Source organism: Paramisgurnus dabryanus, chromosome 19 (genome assembly GCF_030506205.2).
Source record: "Paramisgurnus dabryanus chromosome 19, PD_genome_1.1, whole genome shotgun sequence".
Classification (NCBI taxonomy): Eukaryota; Metazoa; Chordata; class Actinopteri; order Cypriniformes; family Cobitidae; genus Paramisgurnus; species Paramisgurnus dabryanus.
Window position 1 is genome coordinate 15,765,602 of NC_133355.1, and position 25,772 is coordinate 15,791,373.

Below are 25,772 nucleotides of genomic sequence, written 5' to 3' on the forward strand. Positions count from 1 at the left end.
GCGATTTTATTGGTCGCAGTTCAATTCTTTGACCCGGAAGATAACGCGCGCTGTTGTGAATTTGTTTGTGCGTTGTGGTTTAACATTAGTTAGTGGTAGTTACATTATACCACATATTTAAGCAGACAAAAATTAAATTCCGACTGTTTGGTACGAATATTCATTGTATTTTGCAGTTTAATAGTTTTCAACGTGCAGTATACTGGGCAAGACGTGATACCGTCTGGTAAGATGATAAATCTTGGCTTTTTAACTGGCATGACTTGCATTAGAAGCATTAGTAAATGATGAATTTGTTAACGTACTAGTATACCCATGTCAGAATGTTAAGCAGCTGTATTTTTACAGATGTTATGGCTGAGGAACGGGAGAGAGAACCAGCTGGATTGGATGGACTACCTCCGATGTACAGCATTCTGAAGGGAGAGGTAAGATCTCCTTATATGAAATGCAGCATATGAAATGATATAAGTCTTCTTTATATGATTCATTTACCCTGTGTCTCTTTCTTCTATTTAGGTTGCATCTGTTACTACATATGGTGCTTTTGTTAAAATTACAGGATATAGAAAACAAGGTAAGGTTGGATATAATTACAAAAGTGTGTGTAAATAAGAGATCATAGATTTTCCATTGTTTGTTTGTGATTGCATTGTCAGGTCTGGTTCATAAGAGTGAGATGTCTGCCTGTAGGGTAGAGAATCCGGCTGAAATTGTTGATGTAGGGGAGAGCGTCTGGATAAAAGTCATTGGCAGAGAGGTATGTTTAAGTTTTTAAAACCAAAGGATACTGCAAAACAACATGCTGTGATTGTTTACAGTTCACTATAAATACAGTACATCACTACCAGAATTTACTATGCTAAATCTGATTAATGCATTGATTTATACACTTACGTATTAATAATTTTAAAGTAATTTTCTGATTCCATTAGATTAAGGATGATAAAGTCAAGCTCTCCTTCTCCATGAAAGCTGTCAATCAAGGCACTGGCCGGGACCTAGACCCCAACAATGTAACGGCGGAGTAGGTGGTTTATAGTAAATGAATGCTATGTGGCTCCATATTTGTTACTGAAACACACTTGGCATAAATATATAAAATTGTGTGCAAATAAATATTGTCCATACAGACAGGATGAACGCAGACGAAGGCAGTTCAGGGATCACACGGGACAGAAGATCACCCTGGAGGCTGTCCTCAACACCACATGCAAAAAGTGTGGCTGCAGAGGTAAGAACAATGCAAGCTTTAGACTGGTCAACCTTTCAGTGTACTTTAAATATTATTTAAATATATATAACTTATTAAATATTATTTAAATATATATAACTTATTAAATATTATTTAAATATGCTCAGTTTCCAGCTCCCCTATTTAAAGAAACTACGGCACTATTTTCGGCTGCTGCGTAATATCTTTGCGCCTCCTGCAGCCATGGTACAGCAGAAAAGTCCTTTATTATTACGCCAGAATGAGAGTATAGTTCCTGGCCATATCTGCCTAGGAAATCGCAACTGTTAACTTTCTGTCGGTCTTAGTACACGATGTACCTACAGAAGAGACAAGTTTTAAATAGGAAAAATATCAAAACTCTTTGGTTATTTTTAATGCGATGCTAAATGGTCTAATCCGATTCAATGGATTGTGCTAAGCTATGCTAAAAGTGGTACCGCCAGACCCGAAGATCGGCTGGATGGATTCCAAAATGGTAAAAATCAAATGTTTATCTCTAAGAGAGCTGGAAAATGAGCATATTTTTTTAAAAGTGGAGTGTCCCCCTTTAAACCTTTTGGCTTTACTACACAGACAGTTACAAAGTTTGTAATTATGATTCCAAATCTATCAGTAATTTAAGTCATCCGACTTAAGAATATGGTTTTTTTTTAGGACTCATTAAGTATGTTCCTGCAAAGTATTCATGGAAATATTGCTTTATTTAACTTAGACTTAATAAAAAAAAGTGTTGCAGTATTTTCTGTTGGTAAATAACTATTACAATAAACAGCAATACTTAGTTGCCAATGCATGGCTCACACTTTTACTGTCTTTATTTGCAGAAAGTACCTTTAATCCTTAAACACCTGTTATGACAAAGTTTACCTCGTAATGACACACGTCTGTTTGCATGTAAGGTCACTTTGCCAAAGACTGCTTCTCAACGCCTGGACTTCAATACAGTTTAGTGCCAGAAGAGGAAGAGCCAGCGTCCAGCCAGAACACCCAATCAGAGCCTCAGAAACGTAAAAAGGTGCAGACACGCCCCTCGGAGGCCAATAAATTGTTAAATGACATGCTGCTTTTTTTCTTCAACCCCCTTTCATTTGTTTTACTCACATTACCCTTCATCATTTTTCTCCAGGAAAAGAAGGCAAAGAAAGAAAAGAAGAACAAAAAGGAAAGAAAGCGAGAAAACTCTTCATCTGATAGCGGCGATGATGCCAAAAGGCCACGACATTCGCACACGCATTCAAAGAAAAAGCACAAGAAGCACAAACACAAAAGTGAATAATTTGTATATGGTATAAACACAGTGATATTTTATGTTCAACTGGAGAAATGTGCTTGCATTCATTTGAGGTCTATCAAAAAATAAATGATCGGTCCTTGATCAATAATGAAATGTACTTTGTGTTTATATTAAACTGTAATGAGTTTGAAATGAATTAATTTGTGGGGTTGTTTTTGGAGGTGAAAGTTTAATAGGGTTACTCCAGCAACCTCCAAGTGACCCTTTCCCCAGAAACACACAAGACACGAGACACCCATTAGCTCGATTTAGAAAACAGTCATGGCACCGAGCAGACAGTGGAACATGCTTAAATTTAGAACATTCACACGGACCACGTTCAAATACAAAGGTAGTGTGCCAAAGTCGCTTGGGGCCTTTTTAGGATTACACAATATTCTGGGTCACAGCATTGGATCACCTGATGGAAAAGTTGACATAAATTGCACACGGTGAATTTGGAGCAAATGTCACATTTATTGCAGACCTTAACACTGACTGTAGAAGCATACAAGACAACCAGTATAAAGCAACAATACAGACATCTGGAGGTACAAAGTTGGAATCTTATACTGTCTTTGGATAAAAAGGGACGAAAACCGTTTGAAATGTACATACATGTAACAATTGACAATACATTTGCCAAAATAGAGAATGTTTTGTGACTGCAGTTTCCCTTTATTATTCCTTTACGTAGTTTCGCGTAGAGACAATTTCACCGAGCGTCAATGTCTGGAAAAAAAAGAGAAATTAGTTTGCTGATGTATGTACAGAGAAAACACCCCAATGCCAAGAATAAATCAATAAAGCAGCAAATCTTTGCTACTGCTGACTCTATACGTTTTCAGCCGAAGATGCACTTAAACACAGTACTGACCAGAGTGAGGTTGTTGCCTTCGACTTTTCGGACCAAGGAAGTCTCTTTACCGTCCCATCTCTGAATGTGAACCAACTTATCTCCGTCCAGTGTTACCACCGACTGAAAAATACAAAAGATACAAGCTGGTATTTTTCTCTCAACAGTGGTGTTCCTTTGTCTAACCTAATGGATGTCACAGGATATCAACTTCTCATAAGAACCCATTGTTTACCAAAGACAAAGCAAAGTTATGTTATCAGGGATGAGCTTACTCATACGATTGATAAACCTATTAAATGTTCAATCTATAAACAAAATCTTATTACCTTGCATTTACGGTCATCAGCAGTGGTTTCATCAAACTCCACTCCTAGTTTGAAGTTGATTTCTGTGGTTTTGAAAGTGCTTACAGTTTTAAGTGTAACCACATCACCCTCCTGGGATATGACGAGTGTGGGTTTGGTCATACTGCCAACCTGACGAGTGGCAAAGCCAACACCTGAAACATACAAATAATGTCAGAAAACACACACGGGAATAAAGAGTATAGTTTGTGTTGGCAAATTTTTGTGGGGCTGAGACTACAATTGTGTTTTCTTATTGTTAAAATGCTAATAAAGAACAAGCACCTAAGGGCAGTATAGTAATAATTAAACAAAGCCTGCATATATTTAGTAGTTGGTCACAAATGAACCGGTCACTGCAAATAACTAAACTCTGGAACGGTCACAATGGTCAAATCCATAAGCAAACACACTTTGGGGAGAACCGTGCAATGAGTATTGATTTTTACAGGGAGGGCGTAGCCTATGGAAATCGAATGAGAGCAGAAGATCTGTGCTAAACATCTGTGCAGTAGAAAAATTGATAGTTTTACGGTTGGAAGGAAGCAAAATGTTTCATCTTGTCAGCCTTTCTTCCAGTAACAAAGCTGTACATTGCTTCATCAGACAACCACATCTTCCTCTCCTTAGCCAAAGCTCACTCAGCACTACTTTATTAATCACGAAAGATCAGTTTTCTGGTCGACAAGCCTACGATTGATTTTTAAATACAACAAGCCTGTAAAACCTACTGAGAAACAAATGTTCAAGGTCATCTTATCATGAATCATTGTGGCATAATGTATGAAATGTCTACTTGGCAAAATAAATGGCTCTTTGTCTAAAATTTGAATTGATCAGACATCAGTAGTTGCCCCACACGTGGTGTTGGTATGACTGTGGCCATGCATGTGAGAGCACATTCATTTGTGTGTGTGTGCGTGTGTTTCCCACACAAAGATCCCTGCACCACCACCACATGTTCTCCATCTTAAACACACCCATGCACCAACAAAACATGCACCTTGCAAAATCCCTGAGAAACACTAAATTAAAATTTTGGGAAAACGAAAAACACACGCCCAAATTACATGCGTTTACTTGCATCAAAAGGCACACACCCCATGTTTAGCCGATAAACATACATACACACCGCAAACACGTGCTCATGTTCGCACCCTCTTCCTACTTACCGAGGCCTTTCATGTACTCATCAAAATTCTTGCTCTCCTTCAAGTTCCATGTGCCACAGAAACACTCCATGTTGAATCAAGTGAACGGTAGCAGAAATGAGGCAGAGAAAGAAAGCTTGAGAGAGGGTAAGACAGCACCACTGAGCCTCTGAAATCTTACTGGCTGATTTATAACTGCTGTTTGTGATGTCATCATTATAAGCTTGGGGGGAGGAGGAGGGAGGAGCCAAACCCTAAGAGAAGAAGAGAGATGAAAGACATGCGAGGTGGGGTGAGACAGTGAACAGTGAATTGTAAATCAGTTAGGACTGACATAATAAAGAATAGATGTGGAATTTAACAGCTGTATGAACAGAGAGCAAATTGTAAACGAAAATATGTTTCTTTCTATTTGTCTAAAAGTAGATATCATCGGGTTTGATACTTTATTTAAAGAAAAAATTAACACAAAGAGAGAAAGAGGGTAGCAAGAGGGAAGAGGGAGGGAGGAATTTCTATTGTTTTGGGGTCAGGGTCATTTTCTTCCCCCTTTCTCTCCCTCTCTTTAACGGACTGCTAAGGACACGACCTTATGTCAGAGGACTCTTTATTCCCACCCTCTGACTGTTTGGCTCAGTAAGAGACAGCAGAGATCGAGCCGTATCAGCTGCTGTTTGTACAATAATCACCAAAACTGTGCACAAGTAACACTAAACCTTTTGCTACAAGGCTGAATTTACAAGCGTTTGCAAGTGAGCGCATTTGAAATGAAACTATTGTTTGAGCGAGTCTGCACCCTCCCTAAGCAGTTCTTCCCAGAACACAGCGAAGAGTCTAAATATCAGGATTTGTGTGCATAAAGGTCTGGAGTTATGCTGAATTTATGATCGTTTGTGAGATTAGGTTCAGGAGAGCAGCTTTTCTATAGTTCATGAACCGTAGACATCTGGTACAAAGACCTTCTTTAGATGAAAAGTAGTTCAGATAAAGCCAAAATATTAACAGTGCTCCCATAGAACCATTTTTGGTTAGCTAAAGAACCATTATAGTCTACAAAACCTTTTTTATCATACCATACATCCAAAATTGGTTCTAAAAAAAAACTCTAAAAAAAAAAATAGTGCTAAATTGCACTTAAAAGCTCAGAATCATAGGGGAACCATTTTAAAGAAGCAGTATGTAAGAAATGTATATCAATAATCATAAAATGGCCCTGATATGTCACTAGACATTAAGAAATCATTTTCATTTCAAATACTTATATCACTGACAACAGTGGTCTGGCCAGGATATTGTCATTTAAAAAGTGGAGTTGCAGCCCTCAACTGATATTTATGTTGTCATTTTGTGTATTGGCCACCAGCTGTGTGATTGCAGTACCAGTTTTAGCCACAAGTTTTGTGATTGCAATACCAGTTTTGGCCACAATCCTACATACTGTTCCTTTAATGGTATAGACATAGACTGTAAAAAAAGATGGACGACGCCTGTTCACACCCTTCCATTGGTGAAAAGTGAAGCCGCCAGTGTCCCTATATGGCGCTGACATCTTGGGTCTTGAGTCTGCGCAGTAGCGATTTCGGGACCAGTCATGCGCAGTAGTGAGCAGGAAGTGAAGCCGCGAAATCAAAACCCCGTCCTCGCTCTCGCAGAATGCGCATATCACACGATATCACAGCTGTCAATCATGACGTGACACCACCGTTTTTATATCATTAAATAACTAACTAAACACAAACTTATTTTAAAAACAAACATTTGAATTTACATCAGTGTGATAAAAACTACAATAAATGACAGAAACCAGGTTCGAAAAAAGATAATTGAAGTGTAATAAATTTTTTTTGTTGGTCTCAAGTCCCATTGAATAACATGGGGAGGCGGGCTTTATGACTTATACTGGGACCAGTCACTGGGGGGCGATCGAGACGTTTTGGCTTCACTTTTCAGGGCTTGTGCGGCACGCTTGCTATAGACTGTTTCATCAGACACACGTGCGGTGATGCGATAAAGTGTCTGGTCCAAACTGTACTTCCGGTTTATGTTTGTTTAATTGTCTGACTAGTTGCCGAAACTGAACTCTTAAATAAATAACTCGTCCAAAATAACAAGTGTTTTGGTTTCCTAGGTAATCTACATGTTGTTTATTTTGTTTGTTATATAAATAACCTACTATAAAAGGACTTTGTTGTCATTTATTCTTAGCAGAGTTTACCGGAAGTTACGTGTTAACCACGAAAGCCGCTTGTTTATGTTGTCACTGCTGAAACCGTCTATAGCACCTAAAAGACATAGCAAGATGTGTTATATTTTGTAATTATTTGTGTAATTTTTTTACACTTCTTTTTGGGTTATGCTTTTAACACAACATTACGTGTAATTTTAACACACTATGTGTCATTTTGTGTTGATTTTGTGTTAAAATAATACACAAGTTGTGTTAAAAGTAACAAAAGTTCTAATAATAACACAGAGATGGGTGGATTCTGGGACAACGCATTTAGTGTGTTGTCCCAGAATCAACACTAATGTGTTGTTTTTATCACCATAGCACCAGATATGGTTCTATATAGCACAATGTGGTTCTACACAGGTGCTATATAGCACTTAAAATGGTTCCTCTATGAATACGAGCCAGTGAATCACTTTTAGTGCTATTTAGCACCGTTTGTTGTAGAGCGTACACTCTTAAAATTAAAAGGTACAAAGGTTTACCTTTTTGTCACTTGAACAGTAGCTTTTAAAAAGGTCCTAATATGTAATATTTAGGTACAGATATGTACTTTTGAGATAACAGTATGTACCTTTTAGGTACCAGCGTGTACCTTAGAGCTACCAATATGTACCAATCAGGTACTAAAGTGTACTTTTGAGAAGGTACCGCCCCAGTGACAACTTTTGTACCCTTATTTACCTTTTTTTTTGAGAGTGTATGACATCATGCAGCACCTTCATTTTACAGAGTGTACAGCGTGTTACATTTGGTAAAGCACTAACATTGCCAAGATTTGTTTAATTTCCAAAGAACACACGCCCTGTTGTTTTGTATAAATCATCCATTAATTTAGAGTTAAAAAGACTACAACTACAAAAACTAAACAAGCAATCGAAAAACTACTGTTCACTTACAAATACCTCAGCATATCTCTGAACTCCAATGTAAACCACTAATCTCTTAAGGTTTGTTTAGATTGGAAGTCGTTTGTACTCTTCAGTCGCCTGAGGGATCATGACATGACCCCCCTTACACAAATCCTGTGAAAAAGGCACCTGTTTGAGCATGTGCAGATACAGGCACACACCCAAACATACACCATTATTGTGTTAACTTTTCCAGATTTACATTTTCGTTATCGTTTTTAAATTTTTAACTCCTTACTTTATGTAACCAGCAGAGTATTGTTTATTTAATTGGATTTGATAAACTGCCTAATGAAATGTATTTTTACGGCGTGGTAACGTGATACTGCGTATCATGCAGTGATAGTATTCAGATGGTTCCTGCAACTGTATGAATACCCTCCAGCATTTTTTTAAAATATTCTCTTTATGTTTGTGGTGAGATACTAAGGAGGATATTTTATAGTTTACAAATACTTGCATGGCTCAAGCTTTCTTATGAAAGCTCTTCTCATGACATTGTACTTTGAGTATTGTTGACTCTTGTGCAATAAAATGCTTTGCACAGTTCCTCATTTGCGTGTCATTTGCACACATCTGCAAAATGTAAATGAACAATTAAACTCAAGTTGAAGCAAACTTTGCATTCCATTGGCAGGTTAAAGTACCTTCCCAGCATGCAACATGTCATTTCCATAATGTAAGCAAAAGAAACAGTGATTACAAGGTGTTTGGTGTTATTATAATTATTATTTTACATTATTTCATTTATTTTGGGCTATAGTTACACGTCTATTAAATTTTCACCAACAGCCTGAATTTGCCTTGTTTTAGCCTAGACATCTGAGCTGTGCAAATGCAAAATTGCTTGCCAGGTCCAAAACAACTTTGTTTTTCGACTGGAGGAGTTAATTATTATTAATGTTATCCATATGTTCCATAAACCACATTTCCCCCTGAAGGACTGATGATTCAATTGTTCAATCGAATGTGTTGTGTAACACAATTTTTTCCAGATTCACTTTAAACACTTGTGAAGACATAACACGCGGCTGTGGACTGTGTCTAACCCAACACAACTGTGTGACTAAACAGGGTATGTAGAATTCACGTGTTCAACATTTCGCACAGACAGGTGCTGGAGAGAGAGAGAGAGAGAAAGAGAAAGAAGGAGAGGAGGAGAAACAGAGAGAATTAGGAATTTAAAGTCTAGTTTTACAGAAAGAGGTAAACCTTTAAACCGCATTTAAATACTGTAGCACTCACTCAGATCTAACGCACACAATCCCTAATGAGTTTATCATAAAATTAAAGCATAAGTCCAAGTCAAACAAAAAACACAAGTCACAAATCCAACTTTTGTTCATATAGCAAATACCAATATGACTTGATGACATTTCTTAGATTTAGAGACATAAACTGATCAGTTTAGATATGTCAGACATGTTAAAATAAACATGCTAAACAACACTGTCAAAGAAGAATCATTTTGGGGTGTATGGTTTAAGGCAGTGGTTTTTAAACTGTGGGTCGGGACCCACTTGTGGGTCGCACAATGAGATAAGGTCATGCAAAGTCGCTTGGCTCTTGATGAATGAATGACACACACACAAAAAAGTTTAGTCCAACTAATGACTAGCAATGACAATGAATTCGATATGATATATCATAAATATTTTGAAATTGCAATTTAACTTACATTTCATTAATAAAAAGACAAAGAAACTAAAAAGTACTCAATAAAAAAATTGTTTTCCACGTAAATATATGTTGGTCAGGGCCGGGATAGATTATACCTATTTAAGTGGGTCATATAATGAAAAGTTTGGGAACCCCTGCCATCAAGAACCTAGAACATTTGCAGACCCTACAAAGTTTCTTTGTTGAGGAAAAGGGTTCTTTAGATCAGTGGTTCTCAAACTTTTTCAGTGTGCGGCCCCCACTTGTGTATGGTGCATTCCTTCACGACCCCCCCCCCCAAAGAAAATGTATGACAAATTTGTTCCAAAACGTTACATTTTAATTCGACAAAACATTTAGTAGGGCTATTGATTAGTAGCCTTTTTTTATTACACAGAATTCATGATAAATTCATGTATTTTTATAAAATGTCATAAAACTGGGGCCCCCCTGGCACCATCTCACGGTCCCGGCCCCCAGTTTGACTGCTTTAGATTATAAAACGTATAAAGAAATGGCTCTTTTAAGAACCTTTGCCTGAAAGGTTAATCCAAAAAAAAATTCTTCTATATCAACATTGTTAACCTCTGTAACATATTTACTTTTAAGAGCATAAGCCTGTGTGTATGTATTAGGGGAAAACTGATGAAAAGTTGATTCCATCCCCTCTCACCCAAAATCACTTCAAACCCCTCTACACACACTGCCATCTAATGGACATGCAAATGCAACTCAGATACCCAATTACACACGCAGGCACGCACACACACAAATGTCCAGCACAAGTAGTCAGCCCATAAAAGAGCAAGCACACACACACACACACACGCACACGCACGCGCGCACGCACGCACACACACACACACACACACACACACACACACAAAACAAGCACTGCTGTGTTAACAGTAACCATAGCAATTCGGCCATACTGCAAGACTTACAAAGAGACTGAAAATATCTTTTTTTATCTAGTTTTAAAAAGGTAAGGAAAAAGTTTGTGTGGATTGATTGAATAGCAATGTTAATGGTAAGCCGAGAACACTGGACCAAATTCACTGGAAATAGCAGTAGATTAAATATTTCACAACATACCAAGTCAAAATAATTAGGCCTTACGGCCACATGACTCATTTAGTGACACTAAATGCAGACAAATGAACTGAAGTTATCAACACTAAATGAAAACAAAATCTTTTTTACTCAAAGAAATTTACTCAAAACATTATTTTTCTGTTATTTCTCTGTTACCCCTCCCCCTTCTTTATCTTTGTGTTTGTGGTCTTCAGCTCTTTGCAATTAAAGAGGTGACGGTTACCGGGGAGACGCGCGTGCAGCAGGATGCGGGGTATCCGGTAACGCGCTCGTAGTCTTTCCAAGAGATGCCGCGTGAAGATATCCCGATGTTACCTCGGGTCTGATTGAATATTGACCCGGTTCTGCTTTGATAAGATGCTGTCCGGTCCAAACTTTAAATACACCGCCAAGCAAGATAAAGTTTCCTAAAGGATATTGACTGGATACTGGTTCCATGACTTTCTTCAGGAGTTTTTAAAGCTCACGTACGTCTATCGGAAATTATGGCCTCGCGGGGCTTTACGTGCAGAAATATAAATCAAACAGCAAGCACTTTAACAGAATGACACCACTGTGGAGCCAGCGACACGGACGCGAGGCACCTAGACCCAGATGGGCATTGACAGGTGAGCAAAAAATTTAAATATATAAAACCAAATGTGTAACGGTAGCTAGACAACGTATATGCAAATATAAAAATACTAATCGTCGTATCTTTTTGCCAAATAAATTAATATGACGTTTTGTTCTAAAACTATTCTGTTTACAAATATATTTATAAATTATTAAAAAATACTAATTTCAAATGTTAACTCAGTTAAAATAGCTAACTTAATTCAAAGACTTTTAATATGTAATAATAGACTTTTTAAGTGCAAAGAAAATAATTTAGGTTAATTAAAAAATACTAATTCCAAATATTAACTCAGTAAAAATAGCTAACTTAATTCAAAGACTTTTAATATTTAATAATGGACTTTTTAAGTGCAAAGAAAATAATTTAGGTTTATTAAATTATGTACCCATTAACTTATTTTTGCAAAAGATAACACAATTTGCTTTGTAAAAATCATGCCAACCTTCCTCTTGAAAAATATTGTGAAATTTCTTAGTGTTGCCATAAAAAGTGAAACAACATCAATTAAAATATCAGCATCTTTTGAACCACTTGTCAGTGTTCACATAGAAAAATTACATTTAAAGAACGAAAGAAAGACAGAAAGCAGAAGCTACGTTCTAAGTAAAATGATCTGGCACGATCAGATTTGATCCTTTTCCGTTACCCCTGGAGCATGAGATGCAATTTGAGAATCTGCATGTCTCGGCATTGCTCTTCAATACACACCTTCTCTTAATTATTAATGTTGTCCCACTTCCTATTTAATCTGCCTGTATGTGCTTTATTCATTATCTGATCAAGTGATTTTCTGTGCTGTACTTTTGATTAACAAATACATTTCTGGACACATATAACAAACAGCAACATAATGCATTATGTATCATAATTAAAATTGTGTCTCTCAATTTACACTGTTGTATGTTTATATCTTTACTTATGTGTTCCAGATCAGAAGATAAAACTCCCTAAATGCCCCAATGCTGTTCCCCGGCAACCTCTGCCCACTAATCCACCCAGATTGAGACCCCGAAAACCCACCACAGACTACGGGCCTTTAAAAAGCTCTGTGATAGGGTTGGATCCCTGGGGGGAACCAGGATTTTCCAGAGCGAGTGGCTACCATGCCAGGCATGCAGAAGAAAGCCCAGTACGGCCACGAATTGTGACCGTGGTACGGCCATGTGGAGAGCAGAGTCTGCGTAAGATCTCACTGCTTTTAAACCGCCGTGCTGTGCAGACGTTTGAGCAGCTAATGGCAGATGTATCCGAGGCCCTCGGTTTCCCCCGCTGGAACAACGCTCGCATACGCCGCCTCTTTAGTCCCGCTGGCCGCGAGATCCACAGCCTTTCCGACTTCTTCCGCATCGACCATGCTTTTCTGGCCTTTGGAGTCAATCGACCGTCTCTTGATGAGGTGCACACAGCGCTGAACGAGTTATACCCCGAAAACCCCAAGTACTGTGAACACCTCCTAAGGATATGGGATCGTATCCTGAGACCCAAAGCCACTAAAGCAGATAGTGGTTTCCATGACGATGAACCTGGCGGTGAGGGGCCTTTACCTACTGTATGTGATCAACATCTAAACCAACCAGCTGCCAACAACCTGCAGCCTGTTGGAGGTCAAGGACGGCAAAGAGATAAAGTTAAAAAAGAAAGGCAGAGAAAAGACAGAGAGTTGTGGGTGAGGAAGGGTGACCAACATAAAGACGATAAAAAGGAGCCAAAGAAGGAGGAAAGAAAGGCAGAACCGGTTTATTGCAGGAGCTGTCGTGGATGTGGCCCACCTATACCCCCAATCAGAAGCAAACCACAGTATAGGCCAAATAACCCTAGTGATGCAAATAAGACTTCAGAAAACACACCGCACAGACCACTGAAAGTCGAAGAGCATGTTGCCAATCCTAACTCTGCTGATAAAAACCTGGATAATGCTTTCAGCACCGAAGTTATATTCGAGACTGTGCAGGCCATTCATAACCAAGAAGCGGCAAAACAGAGAAACTTCCAGGCTAATCTACCAGCAGATGGTGCGGAAGTTACACCGGAAGACATCGAGCGCTGTTACGAGATCGGCCGCGTGGTAGGGGATGGGAACTTCGCGGTGGTAAGGGAGTGCCGAGTGCATGGCGTACCAGAAATCTTTGCCATGAAGATCGTGGACAACGCTAAGCTGCAGGGACGCGGTCACATGATCAAGAATGAGATTTCTCTGCTACGTAGCCTGGAACATCCTCGACTCATTCAGCTCTTTCGTTCACATCACACCGACACCCATGTGTACCTGCTGATGGAGCTGGTCACCGGTGGAGACCTGTTTGATGCTATCTCACAGAGCGGCAGGTTTAATGAGCCAAGTGCTGCATGCATGATCAGAGATATCAGCCAGGCTCTGGAATACATCCACAACAAGAGCATTGCACACAGAGATATCAAACCTGAAAATCTACTGGTAAAAAATTATTTGTATGTTGTACATTAGTATTAATTGAAGTAAAATAGAATTTATGAATTATTAGTGGTTGGTGATTTCAATTTAACTCTCTATTACTTGTTCAAAGGTTCAGCGGCATGGCAATGGAAGTTTAAATCTGAAATTGGCCGATTTTGGATTAGCTATGGTGATAACAGAGCCTGTGTTTACAGTTTGTGGCACACCCACATATGTTGCTCCAGAGATACTTGCTGAGACAGGTAAAATCCCTTGCTTTACCCAGATTAGCGGAACTGGTTAGACACAAAAAAACCTGAGTTGCAACTTTCCAAGTTCTCAATTTTAAAAATGTTGGTACATTTAGAAATTTTCAGCGTAAATGTGTGTGTGTATGTCTTTGAATGAATAGGTTACGGTGTTGAAGTAGACATCTGGGCGATGGGTGTTATCCTGTTTGTACTCCTGAGTGGGTTTCCTCCATTCCGAAGTCCAGACCGTAATCAAGAGGAACTTTTTTGTCTCATCCAAAAGGGAGATGTCCATTTTCTGTCCCCTTACTGGGACAATGTATCTGAGGGTGAGACAGTGGACAACCTACAATGAAAGAAATTGAAATAACATTTTCTGTGTAGCTCAGTGGTAGAGCATTGTGTAAGCAATGCAAAAGGTCATGGGTTCAAATCCAGGGAACATACAAACTGATAAAAAGGCCTTTCTGTAAATGATAAGAGAAATGTTACTTTTGGTTAAACTTTACCTTAAATTTTTATGCTTTCTTTATTAAGACATTTGTATGTATTTGTGTGTCCCAGGGGCTAAAGCTCTAGTCAGAGCTCTACTGGAGGTGGATCCAAAAAAGCGCTTGACAGCTTATCAAACATTACAGCACGACTGGCTTCAACATGCAACAGCACAAAAAGACCATAAGGGGTCGACACAAGCCACTGAAGCTACAATTGAGAAGCCCAACCATCAAATACAAAACAGACAAATGGAAAGTCAGAAAGACAATGAAAATACTCTCAAACTGAACATATCAGCAGAGAAATCTCTTGCTGCCGATGTCAAAAAGTACAGAATAAAGAATAAACATAAACCGGATATTAATGCACATGATACATGCCATAAAATGAGTAGTGACCAACAACATTCATCCACAACAAATAGGCACCATAGCATAGATCAGCACAAACCTGAGAGACCAGCAGAACGAGAAGACGCCGACTCAAAACAAGAGTGACCTGCTAAATAATGAGAAATGACCTGCTGAGAAATGAGATGAAAAAGGTGAAAAAACCTTAAGACAATATAAGCCATACACATCTCTCAGTGTGATGAATATACATACAAAAGAGACAGTACAAATGGCATGACAAAACAAATGTTATACTATTGCAAATGTCTTCACATTTTCTAGTCTACACAGAAACCAAGAGCACTGATCTGAGAACGTATAAATTGTTTTAGATGTTCCTTGTTTGTAAGTTCCTTATTGTAATTTAACTTTGGTTAAATGTGTCTGCTGAATGTAAATGCACTGTTTTTCACATGAAAACCAATGACATGATTCAAGACATGTCAGGTCTCAGGAGACTGTTGACCAATGATGTTGGTAAAGAACGCCAGTTTTGCTGTTTAGATTAAGGCAGTTGATGTTTGTTTATAATGACTTTTATGTGGCCAGTCTCTAGATAATTCTTATGCGTTTTATTATATACCTTTGTCGTTTTAAAACAAATACTGGAAGAGTGAATTTCATTTTCTAAGAAAGATTATAAATGTTTCAGCAAATCCCAGCCAATTTGTATGGGAAAGTTGGCCAGCCATTTTGTTATAGTAGACTAGCTAAAAAACTAACAGTATTCCATATATTTTGTCTTCCTGTTTCTCATATACCCTGTAATGTACCTATATGGCATATATAATAAATTGTTTTCATTCATGTTCATTCATAAAAAAATTTTTGCAATTCAGTTGAATGTTTAGGCTAAGAACGCTGCTAAAACAAATACTGCAATGTGCATGAAAACACCTAAAAACTCTAGTTTCATGTTATTACATTATTGTATATTATTAATAGATACACATAAATACACTTCCCCCATGCTACAGGCAAACTAGACTGACAGCTGTCTTGCCCAAACTAGTCCATCAAGTCATGTGATTGGCCGGGGCCATTTCCCCATCCCCGGGGGTCTCACTCAAGTTTCTGTATGAAAAACATGAAAAAAAAACGTATTTAATAAAACAAATGCTGATTCACAATAAAGAGATAACGAATCATTTGTGTTGCTTTAAATAGCTGCTTGTTATATAAAAAAATGAAAAATAATTCATTCAGTTATTCCATTCACAAGACTGTCAACTTGTCAAGTACAGTTATTTACATAAACGACGCTGCAGGATGACGTTGCCATTTTGTCGCATATCAGGGGTGTGTTGGGGAGTTTGCCAAGATGTGGTCATCTTTCCCTCTTATACTTTCCTTACTATAACAATAATATCGCACAAAAGCGCAACACATCTAAAAAAAATGTTAACAAAACATAGCATTCGAAACGTTTCGGTACCTTTCTCTAAAATATATAATTCTACCATGACCCCAGGGTGCATGCGCATCGCATAGCTCTTTAAATACCCCCAGTCATCTGATGAAGCACAACATTTGTTGCAGCCAATCAGGGAACACCAAGAGACGGACAGAGCCGCCATCGCTAATACTGGCAAAGAAGTCACCGACTATTAAATAACGACTGACATTATTGGTCCGTTGTTCGCTCAGTTTTCAGTATTCAAAACTCGGATAGGTAGAATCAGAAAGGGACAAGCGGGCAGTAAGAGAGGAGGAGGTAGACAGGAAAAAAACAAAGATGGCAGTGTAGATTAAGCGGAGGACTGTCGAAGAGACTCTGCATAAAACTGATACATTTTAAGGTTTCGGGCGCATCCGGATCGTGTCGGAGTGGCTCGGTTTTGTTCGGAAGGTGGACCGGAGGCAAAGAGCCCAGCCGGGTCCCAAAGCGTCGCCGTGTGCGTGCTGTCACAGCGAATAACGGCACTAAACAACAGCCTGTTGTTTTGTTGAGCCTTTGAAAAAGGCTGTTTTTCCTCTCTCTTTACAAGCCGAGAGCTAAAGCTAACCCGAGATCTATCCAGAAATTTAAAGGCGTCCATGCAGCAAAGCACAGATGAAAATATTTTCACTGTACATTTATCAAATATCTTATTACCCGTTAATAATCTATTTGAACTGAGGGTTGTTATCAAGGGATTGTTTACTAGTGAATGCATTGCTTGCTGCCCATTATACCCCATTATTGCAAGCCAAATAGACTGACATTTCACATTGACAGTCAACGAACATTGTGCTCGATCATCCCCCCGTGACTGTTTTGGACCGGACTTGGATGTCTTCGATGGAAGAGAGGATGGAATTAGGCGTAGCGGCCGCTCCAGGCTCCTCATCATCGGGTCTCGGTGTCGGTCCAGGGGGCGCAATGGATGCGGGTCCGGGCAGCGCAGGACTGGTAGGTATTCAAGACGAGTCCGGCTTGCGGAGAGACGGTCCTGGTTCCGAGGCCGACCCGGACGCACCGCCCAAGAAGCGCATGAGGCACCAGGAAGGGGAAGCGGGGAAGCTCGAGGAGCGGCTGTACTCTGTGCTGTGCTGTACTGTGTGTCTGGACCTGCCAAAAGCCTCTGTGTACCAGGTAAACAATGTCAGTATGGAGTTCACTTTATAATGGATGTGCAGGGTTAAAAATATGCTAGGCTTTGTCTCTCACCAGTCCAAATGTCGCATAGTATTACATCATTTTACTTTACATCCATTTAAAATGACTCTTTAGCATGTGAGACGGATACATACTGCAGTTTAAGATGTTAAATATGCGGCTTTTCTTGAGAGTTAACGTTTTTGTCATTCTGGCTACTTGCCCATTGTCTGTCTGTCTGTCTGTCTGTGACTCACACTGTGCATTGTCTAATAAAATAGTTGCTGAACACATTTACAAACATGAATAGTAGTTTCTTTGTTTTTACTTTTGAAAGGCTCGTTTGATATTTTGTTGCTTTTTAGATACACTGAAGCCTAATACGATACTGACCTGAGCAGCTGTTTTTTTTTTTTGCAAACATGACAATCAGGGTGGTCACATGTTCTGTTTAACCCAATCACTGCTGCACTCTCCTGATCACCCCTCCCCCAAATATGTACCCCTTACAATCCCTCTGAAGCCATAGCTTGAAAACAGCTGTCAAAAAAACTTCCCTTTAACATATTATTATGTTTCACAAACTTGATTCACAACATGTGCAGTTTAAGTCACCTTTATATCTTCTAAGTAACTTCATAATAGTTAAAATGGTTCTGACTTGTGTGTATGTATGTTATGACGACCGTAAACACAGGCCTGTTGTGAAACCAGAGTAAAAGTAGTTGACACAGCACGTGAAACATTCAGACATTTTGTATTCACTCGTGTTTTTGTAGCGAACATCAAACTCATCTCACACTGACTGACCCATAAAGGTATCATGTGATTTATTCAAAATGTCACACCACATCAGAGCTATAATAGGCTTCGGTATAATCCATTTATTACTAAATCAGGATTTGGATCCCAGCAAATAAAATAAACACACTGTGAAACAAAACAAACAAGTCAACTAAAAGTTAACTAAATCAAATGCTACTTGAATAAATCAAACACTGGCTCAACATAACAGTTTGCCTCGTGTCATATAGATTAGCTGTTAAATAGGTAAGCCAATAACAGAATTATTCAAAGTTACACTTTGGACTAATCATAAAATCATTGTTAACCATTGTTTTAAAAAAGGATTTCAATGCATTTTGGTCAGGATTGTCATTGTATAGCATTATAAAATACGTGTTTATTGTAATAAACAGGTTGTAACAGGTTTATTACATGCATTTGTTTGTCATGGCTAACCTTGCTATTTTAGTTTTAAATTTGTAATTTACTTATATATTCATATTTAAGTAATATTACTCACAAATACAGATTGTCTTTAAACCTCCTCTTTTGTCCTAAAATTGTCATACAATCATTGTTTCACTGATTTACACTATAAACCTTTTTTTTGTTTTAGTTACTCTTATATCATTAGCTTCTCATAGTTTTGTACTCTTTCATAATTACCTCACCCTAAATGAGCAGCCCAAGTCTCTGATGAGTCAGTAGGCGACATAAACATGAAAACATTGACAGTCAATATCTTGGACAACTTTTAACGGTCACGTTATTCCTGATCACATTTTTCAAACGTTAGTTAGTGTGTAATGTGGCTGTTAAAGCATAAATAATATCTGCAAAATGATAAAGCTCAAAGTTCACTGCCAGGCGATATATTTATAGAATTCCCCTTTCAAAGCCTACAGCGAATGGCCGGTTGGACTACAGCCCTCTACTTCCCGATTGAATGATGTCAACATAAGAGTTTTTGACTAAACTCCGCCCACAAAGAATAGGTCAGTCGCCAGCTAAGCTCAAAGGCTCTGCTAAGCTAAGCTGCTGTCGAATCACAACCATAGACTGTAAAAAAGATGGACGATGCCTGTTCGCTCTCTTCCATTGGTAAAAAGTGAAGCCGCCAGTGTCCCGACATGGCGCTGACATCTTGGGTCTTGAGTCTGCGCAGTAGCGATTTCGCGACCAGTCATGCGCAGTAGTGAGCAGGAAGTGAAGCCGCGAAATCAAAACCCCGCCCTCGCTCTCATAGAATGCGCATATCACACGATATCACAGCTGTCAATCATGACGTGACACCACAGTTTTTATATTATTAAATAACTAACTAAACACAAACCTATTTTAAAAACAAACATTTGAATGTACATCAGCGTGATAAAAACTACATTAAATGACAGAAACCAGCTTCAGAAAAAAGATAATTGAAGTTTAATTACTTTTTTTAGTTGGTCTCAAGTCCCACTGAATAACATGGGGAGGCGGGGTTTATGACCTATACTAGGACCAGTCACTGGGGGGTGATCGAGACGTTTTGGCTTCACTTTTCAGGGCTTGTGCGGCACGCTTGATCACAACACACTAAACAAACTACACAATCAGAACTCGATATGTATTTCTGAAGGAGGGACTTCATAGAAAAAGAAAGACACTAGTCTGTTTTTAGACAGTGAAAATACGATATACAGATAAGAAAATTGTGTGAAAAATACAGCGTTTTTTTTTACACGTGAAACATAAACACATGTTATATTGCACACTGAAACACAGTCAAAGCTTCAAAAACACAGAAAGAACGGGACCTTTAAGTTTTCATAGTACCTCAAGCTTTTTTTTAATCTTAAAACAAAAAAAATGTGATCGCAAATACTAGTTTTAGACTTTTACTGCCATTTTCTCAACAGGGGGTTGCTCGATACTCAAGAAAAAATGTGACAACTTGATAGACAATGCGATATACAGTATGCGATATGATAATTCTTAAAGGTTGTAATATTTTTAAAGCTGTAAATTATCTAACAAACATACATGTTTTACTTTTTTGTTGTGGAATCATCACTCTCCTTTCACCAGTCTCTCTGCTATCTGGATCAACCTAAAACTTTAACTATGCATAATTATTCAGTTATTGCAACAATTTGTGCTATTTCGATATTGCGATTGTCGCACGCATCTCGTCAGTAAAGCCGGTTCCTTGATTAGTAGTAAATCGCCATCACCTGCTTTCAGATGAAGCGACAAAAAGCGTGATTATAAATATGATGTCAGAAAAAAAGGTACAAAGTGTTCCTTTTTCCGTCACTGGGGTGGTACCCTAAAAGGTACCCTTTTGTACCTTTATGGGGTACAATATTATACCCTAAGGACCAATTGTGTACCTTAAGGAACAATTTTGTACCCGTTAAATTTAAGGGGTACAAAACAGTTAATTGCCCCTTTAAATGTACAAAATTTACCCCAAAAGGTTCAACATTGTATTATGTTTATATACCTGTAAAGGTACAAAACGGTTGACTGGCTCCGCCCTCCTATGTGCTTCCACTTAATTTTCATTTCGCTTAAGTACAACATCTGGGACTGCTGTGTAGAGTTTCATTTTCTCCTGCAAAAATCTGCAGGTCCAATCAGCGAACAGAGGGGGGTCGTGCATCAGTTTGAGTTGTAGTTCAGTAATGGCAGCTGAGAAAGACGTTAGAAATGCTATTCGTTCCGTTTGCTGCAAAACTGCCTTATATACAGAAGTTAAAGCCGGAGCAAGAACAATGTTTGCGAAGTTTTGTTGGTCTGATCATTCGGACTTGTCGTTTCCGGCCGGTTTCGGCGCATGATTTACGTCACGACCACAAGTTAGCGATCGCCTATGGCAAAGTGACTCTGGGCAGATCCAATATTTTTTAACTTTAACAGAGGACCCTCCTTTACGGAAGTAACGCTTTGCAATGGAGCATGGTCAGACTCTCTGTACAAATGAAATGAATGTACGAGAGTCTGGTTGGACCAGGCTAACAAAACGGTACCTCAGGGTACCACCCCAGCGACAAAAAAGGTACAGTTTTGTACCTTTTTCTGACAGTATACGGTTATCTTTCAATTGAGGTCAATGGCACGTCCCCCAAGTCATTCAGGAAACCACCGCACAAGGTTACTTTGGAAAAATGGGGAAACTCCATCCTGAGTCCTACAACCAGAACAATTAATTTACCCAGAGAGACCCCTACACAACATCTGCTCATTATAAAAGCCTGTGTAATTGTTTCAGCTGTGTTGCTCTCTGTGCTGTGAACTGAAGGTGTGTGCTCTCATTTCACAGTGCACAAACGGGCACCTGATGTGCGCAGGCTGTTTTATTCACCTGCTTGCTGACTCACGTCTCAAAGAAGAACAAGCCACGTGTCCCAACTGCCGCTGTGAGATCAGTAAGAGTCTGTGTTGCAGGAACCTGGCGGTGGAAAAAGCTGTGAGTGAACTTCCCTCCGACTGCAGCTACTGCCTCAAACAATTCCCTCGATCCAGCCTGGATCGCCATCAGACAGAAGAGTGCCAGGACAGGTACTGCTACACCAATGCACAAAACAAACACCTTGACAGGGCCAAGCAAAAACATGCACCTAATTCACTAACCACCTGCAATGGGGTTTAACAAGGTGCTATATGAAGATGATATGTATCATAGATTCTGCCTTATTAAATAGTCAACCACTATGTACCTAGTGCAGTTATTCATGAAATAACATTCAAATGATGGACAGGAATGTTATGACCTAAAACCTATTTACACGTGCACTAAGACGAGTGCACCTTTTCCATTTTAGAGGTGGAGTGCTGCCATACAGTCCCAGTAAAGTATGCCAGAGTGCAGTGGTCTGCTGCGTTTAGCAACTTAGCACCACCCTGCAAGCTGGGTAACTGCAAAGTGTGAATTGCCATTTTTTAGTGTGTTTATTTGCCCTTGCTAATCGAGTGAACACAATTCATGCAAATAACTGCTATCAATAGACACAATTCTTATTGAATTCCCCCACTATTTCTTCTTAAGCCGGTGCTAATAGACAAATAAACTTAGATTTAAAAACATTATTTATGCAATGCCTGATAGAGATGATGGTGTTTGGTCGGTCATCTTATCATTACTTCTCATTTGTTCTGGAATTAGAGTGACACAGTGTAAGTACAAGCGGATTGGCTGCCCATGGCAGGGGCCTTTCCATGAGCTCAGCGCTCATGAGGCAGAATGTTCCCACCCATCTAAGACCGGTATGGAGTTGATGGGTATACTGGACGAGATGGACCAGAGCCATCGCAGAGAGCTACAGCTCTACAATAGCATCTTTAGCCTGCTGTGCTTTGAGAAGATCGGCTTCACAGGTACACAAACAGATAGGCCATGGGAAATCAAAACTAAAACGTTAGTATGAATCAATTTATTACATATCCGCTCGGAGGACACAAAATGACTTAAAAATGATCTTAAACCGGCATTCAACGTGACTCTACCAGTCGATGCTCTGGAGAAAAGCTGGTGAAAGCAAAATAATAATGCATTCAAAGTGAACATCTGTATACCCTTGCATGCAAAAATATTGTATATACTTTCAACAACTCTCGTTTGTTCTCCCTTCAGAGGTGCAGTTCCGGCCGTACCGCACCGATGACTTCATCACTCGACTGTACTACGAGACGCCACGGTTCACCGTGCTCAACCAAACGTGGGTGCTGAAGGCACGGGTCAACGACTCCGAACGCAACCCCAACCTCTCCTGCAAGCGCACGCTGTCCTTCCAGCTCATTCTGAAGAGCAAAGTGAACTCTGCGCTCGAGTGCTCCTTCCTGCTCCTGAAAGGCCCGTACGACGATGTGAAAATCAAACCCGTCATCCAGCACCACGTCTTCTCCAACGACGCCAACGAAACCGAGTACGCCCTGCTGCCCATCAGCGACAGCGTGGAGTGCAACAAGCTGCTGGCTGCCAAAAACATCAACCTACGCCTCTTCATCTTTCAGATTCAGAAATAGAGGCGTGAGATGATGGGATGAATGAAGAACAGAGTAGAAGAAAAGATGGAGATGGAAGGCAAGCACCACTTAACCACAGATACCTCTACTGGAGCAAGCAGAAGAAGGATGAAAATATGGCCCATCAGTACTGCAGTGCATTGTTTGTTTGTGTGCGAGTGTGTGTCGTTGCCGGTAAGCTTCCAGACCCTCTGTGGCCGAAATTCAGCCTTTTCATTAACAACTTGACCCAACGGTTTTATTGGTAGAGCAGGCCAGAACGGACTACACAAAATGTCTGTGACTGTATTTTTGTTTCCTTAGTAGACTGATGTTGGGCTCTGTACGACTGAACGAATGAATGTGTATCTGGGACAAAAAGATAGAGGCAGGTTTGTCAGAGGTGTAATGCGACCTATCATGCAGGCAATGTAAAACTCTGTGTTTATGTGTGTCCCGCTCGAAACCGTTCTCTCAAGGCTTATACACAGACACTGCAGCACAGGGGCTGCGACTGCTTTAAGTGTATTTTTGTATGTGAAGGTAGCCATTTTCGTTGATGCAGCAGTACGGTTAGGCTGGAGAAAATGGCTGCCAACCCCAGAACCCGGAAGATGCGATTTTGCATGTTTTTAGGTTTTCTTTTTGTGTGCACTTTATAATGCGCACTTTTAGTTGAGTAGAACTGTAACCCTGTAATCTTAACTTAAGTTTGACCTTATTAACACATTTATTTAAGAATCTGTGAACTTTGCCTTTTATTCCTTCTGTGAATTGACATCCTCATTAACAAATGCCATGCGTTCTTTCATGCCCCCAGTGTGTGAAAACACAAGTACACTTCCTTACATGATGTCATAATGCCATCATCAGCTAAATCATACATATTTATTATTTTTATTTAACTTTTACATCCATTAGTGAGCTAACATAGACTCAAAAGAGCAAAACTGGAACGATCTGATTCTGATCCCTTTCCACACACACACACACACACACACACACACACACACACACACACACACACAAAATGTTATCTTCATTCATACCTTTATTAAAAATGCACATGCATACAATCACACAAAGCTGGGGGTACAAAAGAGCCATTGCAGTAATGGGATATCCAATGAACTCAGCTGTGACTTAACAGTTTAGACATACTTGAAATACAACGCTCTGTTGCTCTAGCAGAGACCGTCTCTTCCAAATAGAGGAGTTTAGTTTCAAACTGTTTCTGCATTTAAAAGCTTTTAATCCTACAATTACACTCTGGCTGTATATGTGCCTTTCTATTAAAGCTCATTTAAACTTGTGTCAATGCATTCTGTACATTTGTTTTTGTTTAAGTGTCCCTGTATGTACATTACAGGTAATATTTTTGGTTCCCAGATAATTTTTTGAAGGTTTGTTTTTGGTTAGGTAGGAAAAGTGTTTATTTATATGTTTACCTAACGTACTGGGAACCAAACACTAACGTCTTTGTCCAAATTTATTTACATGACTACTTGCTGCCATATAAATAATCAAACACTAAATATTGATTTGAAATATTTTATTAGCTAATTTGTAACTAATTCACATCATGAATTAGAAAAGAGACAGTGGTGTGATACATTAAAAATACACGTAGCGGGTCATGATGACTCGTATTACCCGGATGAGCGGTGTGTCGTCAGTTAGCGCTCAAAATCAAGGAGTGTAATAGATGTCTTTTAGGTATGAAAGTGCCATATAGAGTTTTTGCAATTTGGGATAGGATCATTGGACTGGTTTTATTCATAGACTGTAAAAAGGTTTTATTACGCACACCTGGCAACCCGCGTTTTTATTATTACAAAATCAACGGATCCGAACTCGCGGCCGACACAATCAAGCCGTTAAACCTCGCGGCCCACTGCTATGTTAGCAGGTGGAATGAGTTTTAAAATTTAACTCATCTGCAACAATTCAGAATTAGCAAAACGGGCCTACAGGAAAAACTCCAGAACATACTTAAATAAGGCAAGCCAAAATTTCAAATCTTTGCAACTTACCCGAGAAGCCATGTTTATTGATTAGCAGATGTCAAACGCTGTCTGTAAGACTGAAGAGAAGATGCAAATTTTGCTCGACGTTTAAATAGTTTCCCTGTTTTTTAACCAATACACTTTAGCACATATTCGCAATGTTTTGTCTTCATATGTCGTGTCACCATAAAAGTTTCATTTTAATCGTACAACATGTAGCAGTTAGTTGCTTTATCTCTACAGAAACAGGGGTGTCAAACTCAAGGCCTGTGGGCCAAATCCAGCCCACCCCCTTATTTTATAAGTTTACAAATTATTTTATTTGTGGCCCGCGAAAGCTTACAAATAGTTTCATTTTATTTTTTTTACTTATTGTATTGTTATTATGTTAAAAAGTATTATTTTTTGCAGGGTTTTTCCTGCATTTATTTTTTAGCAGCCGCCAAAACATTTTTGTCCGGCAAAGTATTTTTTAATTTTCTTTTTT

General features: G+C 39.1%; 4 protein-coding genes and 1 long non-coding RNA gene across 5 annotated transcripts; 3 read left to right on the forward strand and 2 right to left on the reverse strand.

Moving 5' to 3' along the window:
- Window positions 1-34: 34 nt before the first annotated feature.
- On the forward strand, window positions 35-2,667 carry zcchc17 (zinc finger, CCHC domain containing 17). Its single transcript, XM_065291053.1, has 8 exons — window positions 35-226; window positions 349-428; window positions 520-577; window positions 660-760; window positions 936-1,027; window positions 1,134-1,234; window positions 2,137-2,252; window positions 2,364-2,667. The coding sequence occupies exons 2-8, from the start codon at window positions 354-356 to the stop codon at window positions 2,511-2,513; spliced, it is 693 nt and encodes a 230-aa protein (XP_065147125.1). The 5' UTR covers window positions 35-226; window positions 349-353; the 3' UTR covers window positions 2,514-2,667.
- Window positions 2,668-2,967: 300 nt separating this feature from the next.
- fabp3 (fatty acid binding protein 3, muscle and heart) lies at window positions 2,968-5,043 on the reverse strand. Its single transcript, XM_065291054.1, has 4 exons — window positions 4,886-5,043; window positions 3,696-3,868; window positions 3,388-3,489; window positions 2,968-3,242 (listed from the first exon to the last, which is right to left on the reverse strand). The coding sequence occupies exons 1-4, from the start codon at window positions 4,953-4,955 to the stop codon at window positions 3,192-3,194; spliced, it is 396 nt and encodes a 131-aa protein (XP_065147126.1). The 5' UTR covers window positions 4,956-5,043; the 3' UTR covers window positions 2,968-3,191.
- A 4,387-nt stretch (window positions 5,044-9,430) lies between these two features.
- Window positions 9,431-15,736, forward strand: dclk3 (doublecortin-like kinase 3). Its single transcript, XM_073812668.1, has 5 exons — window positions 9,431-11,367; window positions 12,308-13,812; window positions 13,922-14,054; window positions 14,204-14,371; window positions 14,607-15,736. Exons 1-5 carry the CDS (start codon window positions 11,304-11,306, stop codon window positions 15,032-15,034), a joined length of 2,298 nt encoding a protein of 765 aa, XP_073668769.1. The 5' UTR covers window positions 9,431-11,303; the 3' UTR covers window positions 15,035-15,736.
- Window positions 13,630-16,328, reverse strand: LOC135780564 (uncharacterized). Its single transcript, XR_012335442.1, has 5 exons — window positions 16,182-16,328; window positions 15,922-16,003; window positions 14,988-15,060; window positions 14,209-14,388; window positions 13,630-13,752 (listed from the first exon to the last, which is right to left on the reverse strand). It is a non-coding gene; the product is annotated as an uncharacterized lncRNA (long non-coding RNA).
- Window positions 16,329-16,654: 326 nt separating this feature from the next.
- zftraf1 (zinc finger TRAF-type containing 1) lies at window positions 16,655-24,591 on the forward strand. The gene is made up of 4 exons (XM_065291051.2): window positions 16,655-17,504; window positions 21,598-21,836; window positions 22,441-22,652; window positions 22,909-24,591. The coding sequence occupies exons 1-4, from the start codon at window positions 17,202-17,204 to the stop codon at window positions 23,298-23,300; spliced, it is 1,146 nt and encodes a 381-aa protein (XP_065147123.1). The 5' UTR covers window positions 16,655-17,201; the 3' UTR covers window positions 23,301-24,591.
- Window positions 24,592-25,772: the final 1,181 nt, after the last annotated feature.

Excerpts from the sequence above, each read along its gene's own strand:
- zcchc17 (XM_065291053.1), top strand. The coding sequence starts at position 354 with ATGGCTGAGGAACGGGAGAGAGAACCAGCTGGATTGGATGGACTACCT. Across the intron at positions 578-659 it reads TACAGGATATAGAAAACAAG|GTCTGGTTCATAAGAGTGAG; the intron begins GTAAGGTTGGAT and ends TTGCATTGTCAG. Across the intron at positions 1,028-1,133 it reads CCCAACAATGTAACGGCGGA|ACAGGATGAACGCAGACGAA; the intron begins GTAGGTGGTTTA and ends TTGTCCATACAG.
- fabp3 (XM_065291054.1), bottom strand. The coding sequence starts at position 4,955 with ATGGAGTGTTTCTGTGGCACATGGAACTTGAAGGAGAGCAAGAATTTT. Across the intron at positions 3,869-4,885 it reads TGAGTACATGAAAGGCCTCG|GTGTTGGCTTTGCCACTCGT; the intron begins GTAAGTAGGAAG and ends TGTATGTTTCAG. Across the intron at positions 3,243-3,387 it reads AAGGCAACAACCTCACTCTG|ACATTGACGCTCGGTGAAAT; the intron begins GTCAGTACTGTG and ends TTTTTTTTCCAG.
- dclk3 (XM_073812668.1), top strand. The coding sequence starts at position 11,304 with ATGACACCACTGTGGAGCCAGCGACACGGACGCGAGGCACCTAGACCC. Across the intron at positions 13,813-13,921 it reads TCAAACCTGAAAATCTACTG|GTTCAGCGGCATGGCAATGG; the intron begins GTAAAAAATTAT and ends ACTTGTTCAAAG. Across the intron at positions 14,372-14,606 it reads CTGGGACAATGTATCTGAGG|GGGCTAAAGCTCTAGTCAGA; the intron begins GTGAGACAGTGG and ends TGTGTGTCCCAG.
- zftraf1 (XM_065291051.2), top strand. The coding sequence starts at position 17,202 with ATGTCTTCGATGGAAGAGAGGATGGAATTAGGCGTAGCGGCCGCTCCA. Across the intron at positions 17,505-21,597 it reads CAAAAGCCTCTGTGTACCAG|TGCACAAACGGGCACCTGAT; the intron begins GTAAACAATGTC and ends CTCATTTCACAG. Across the intron at positions 21,837-22,440 it reads ACAGAAGAGTGCCAGGACAG|AGTGACACAGTGTAAGTACA; the intron begins GTACTGCTACAC and ends TTCTGGAATTAG.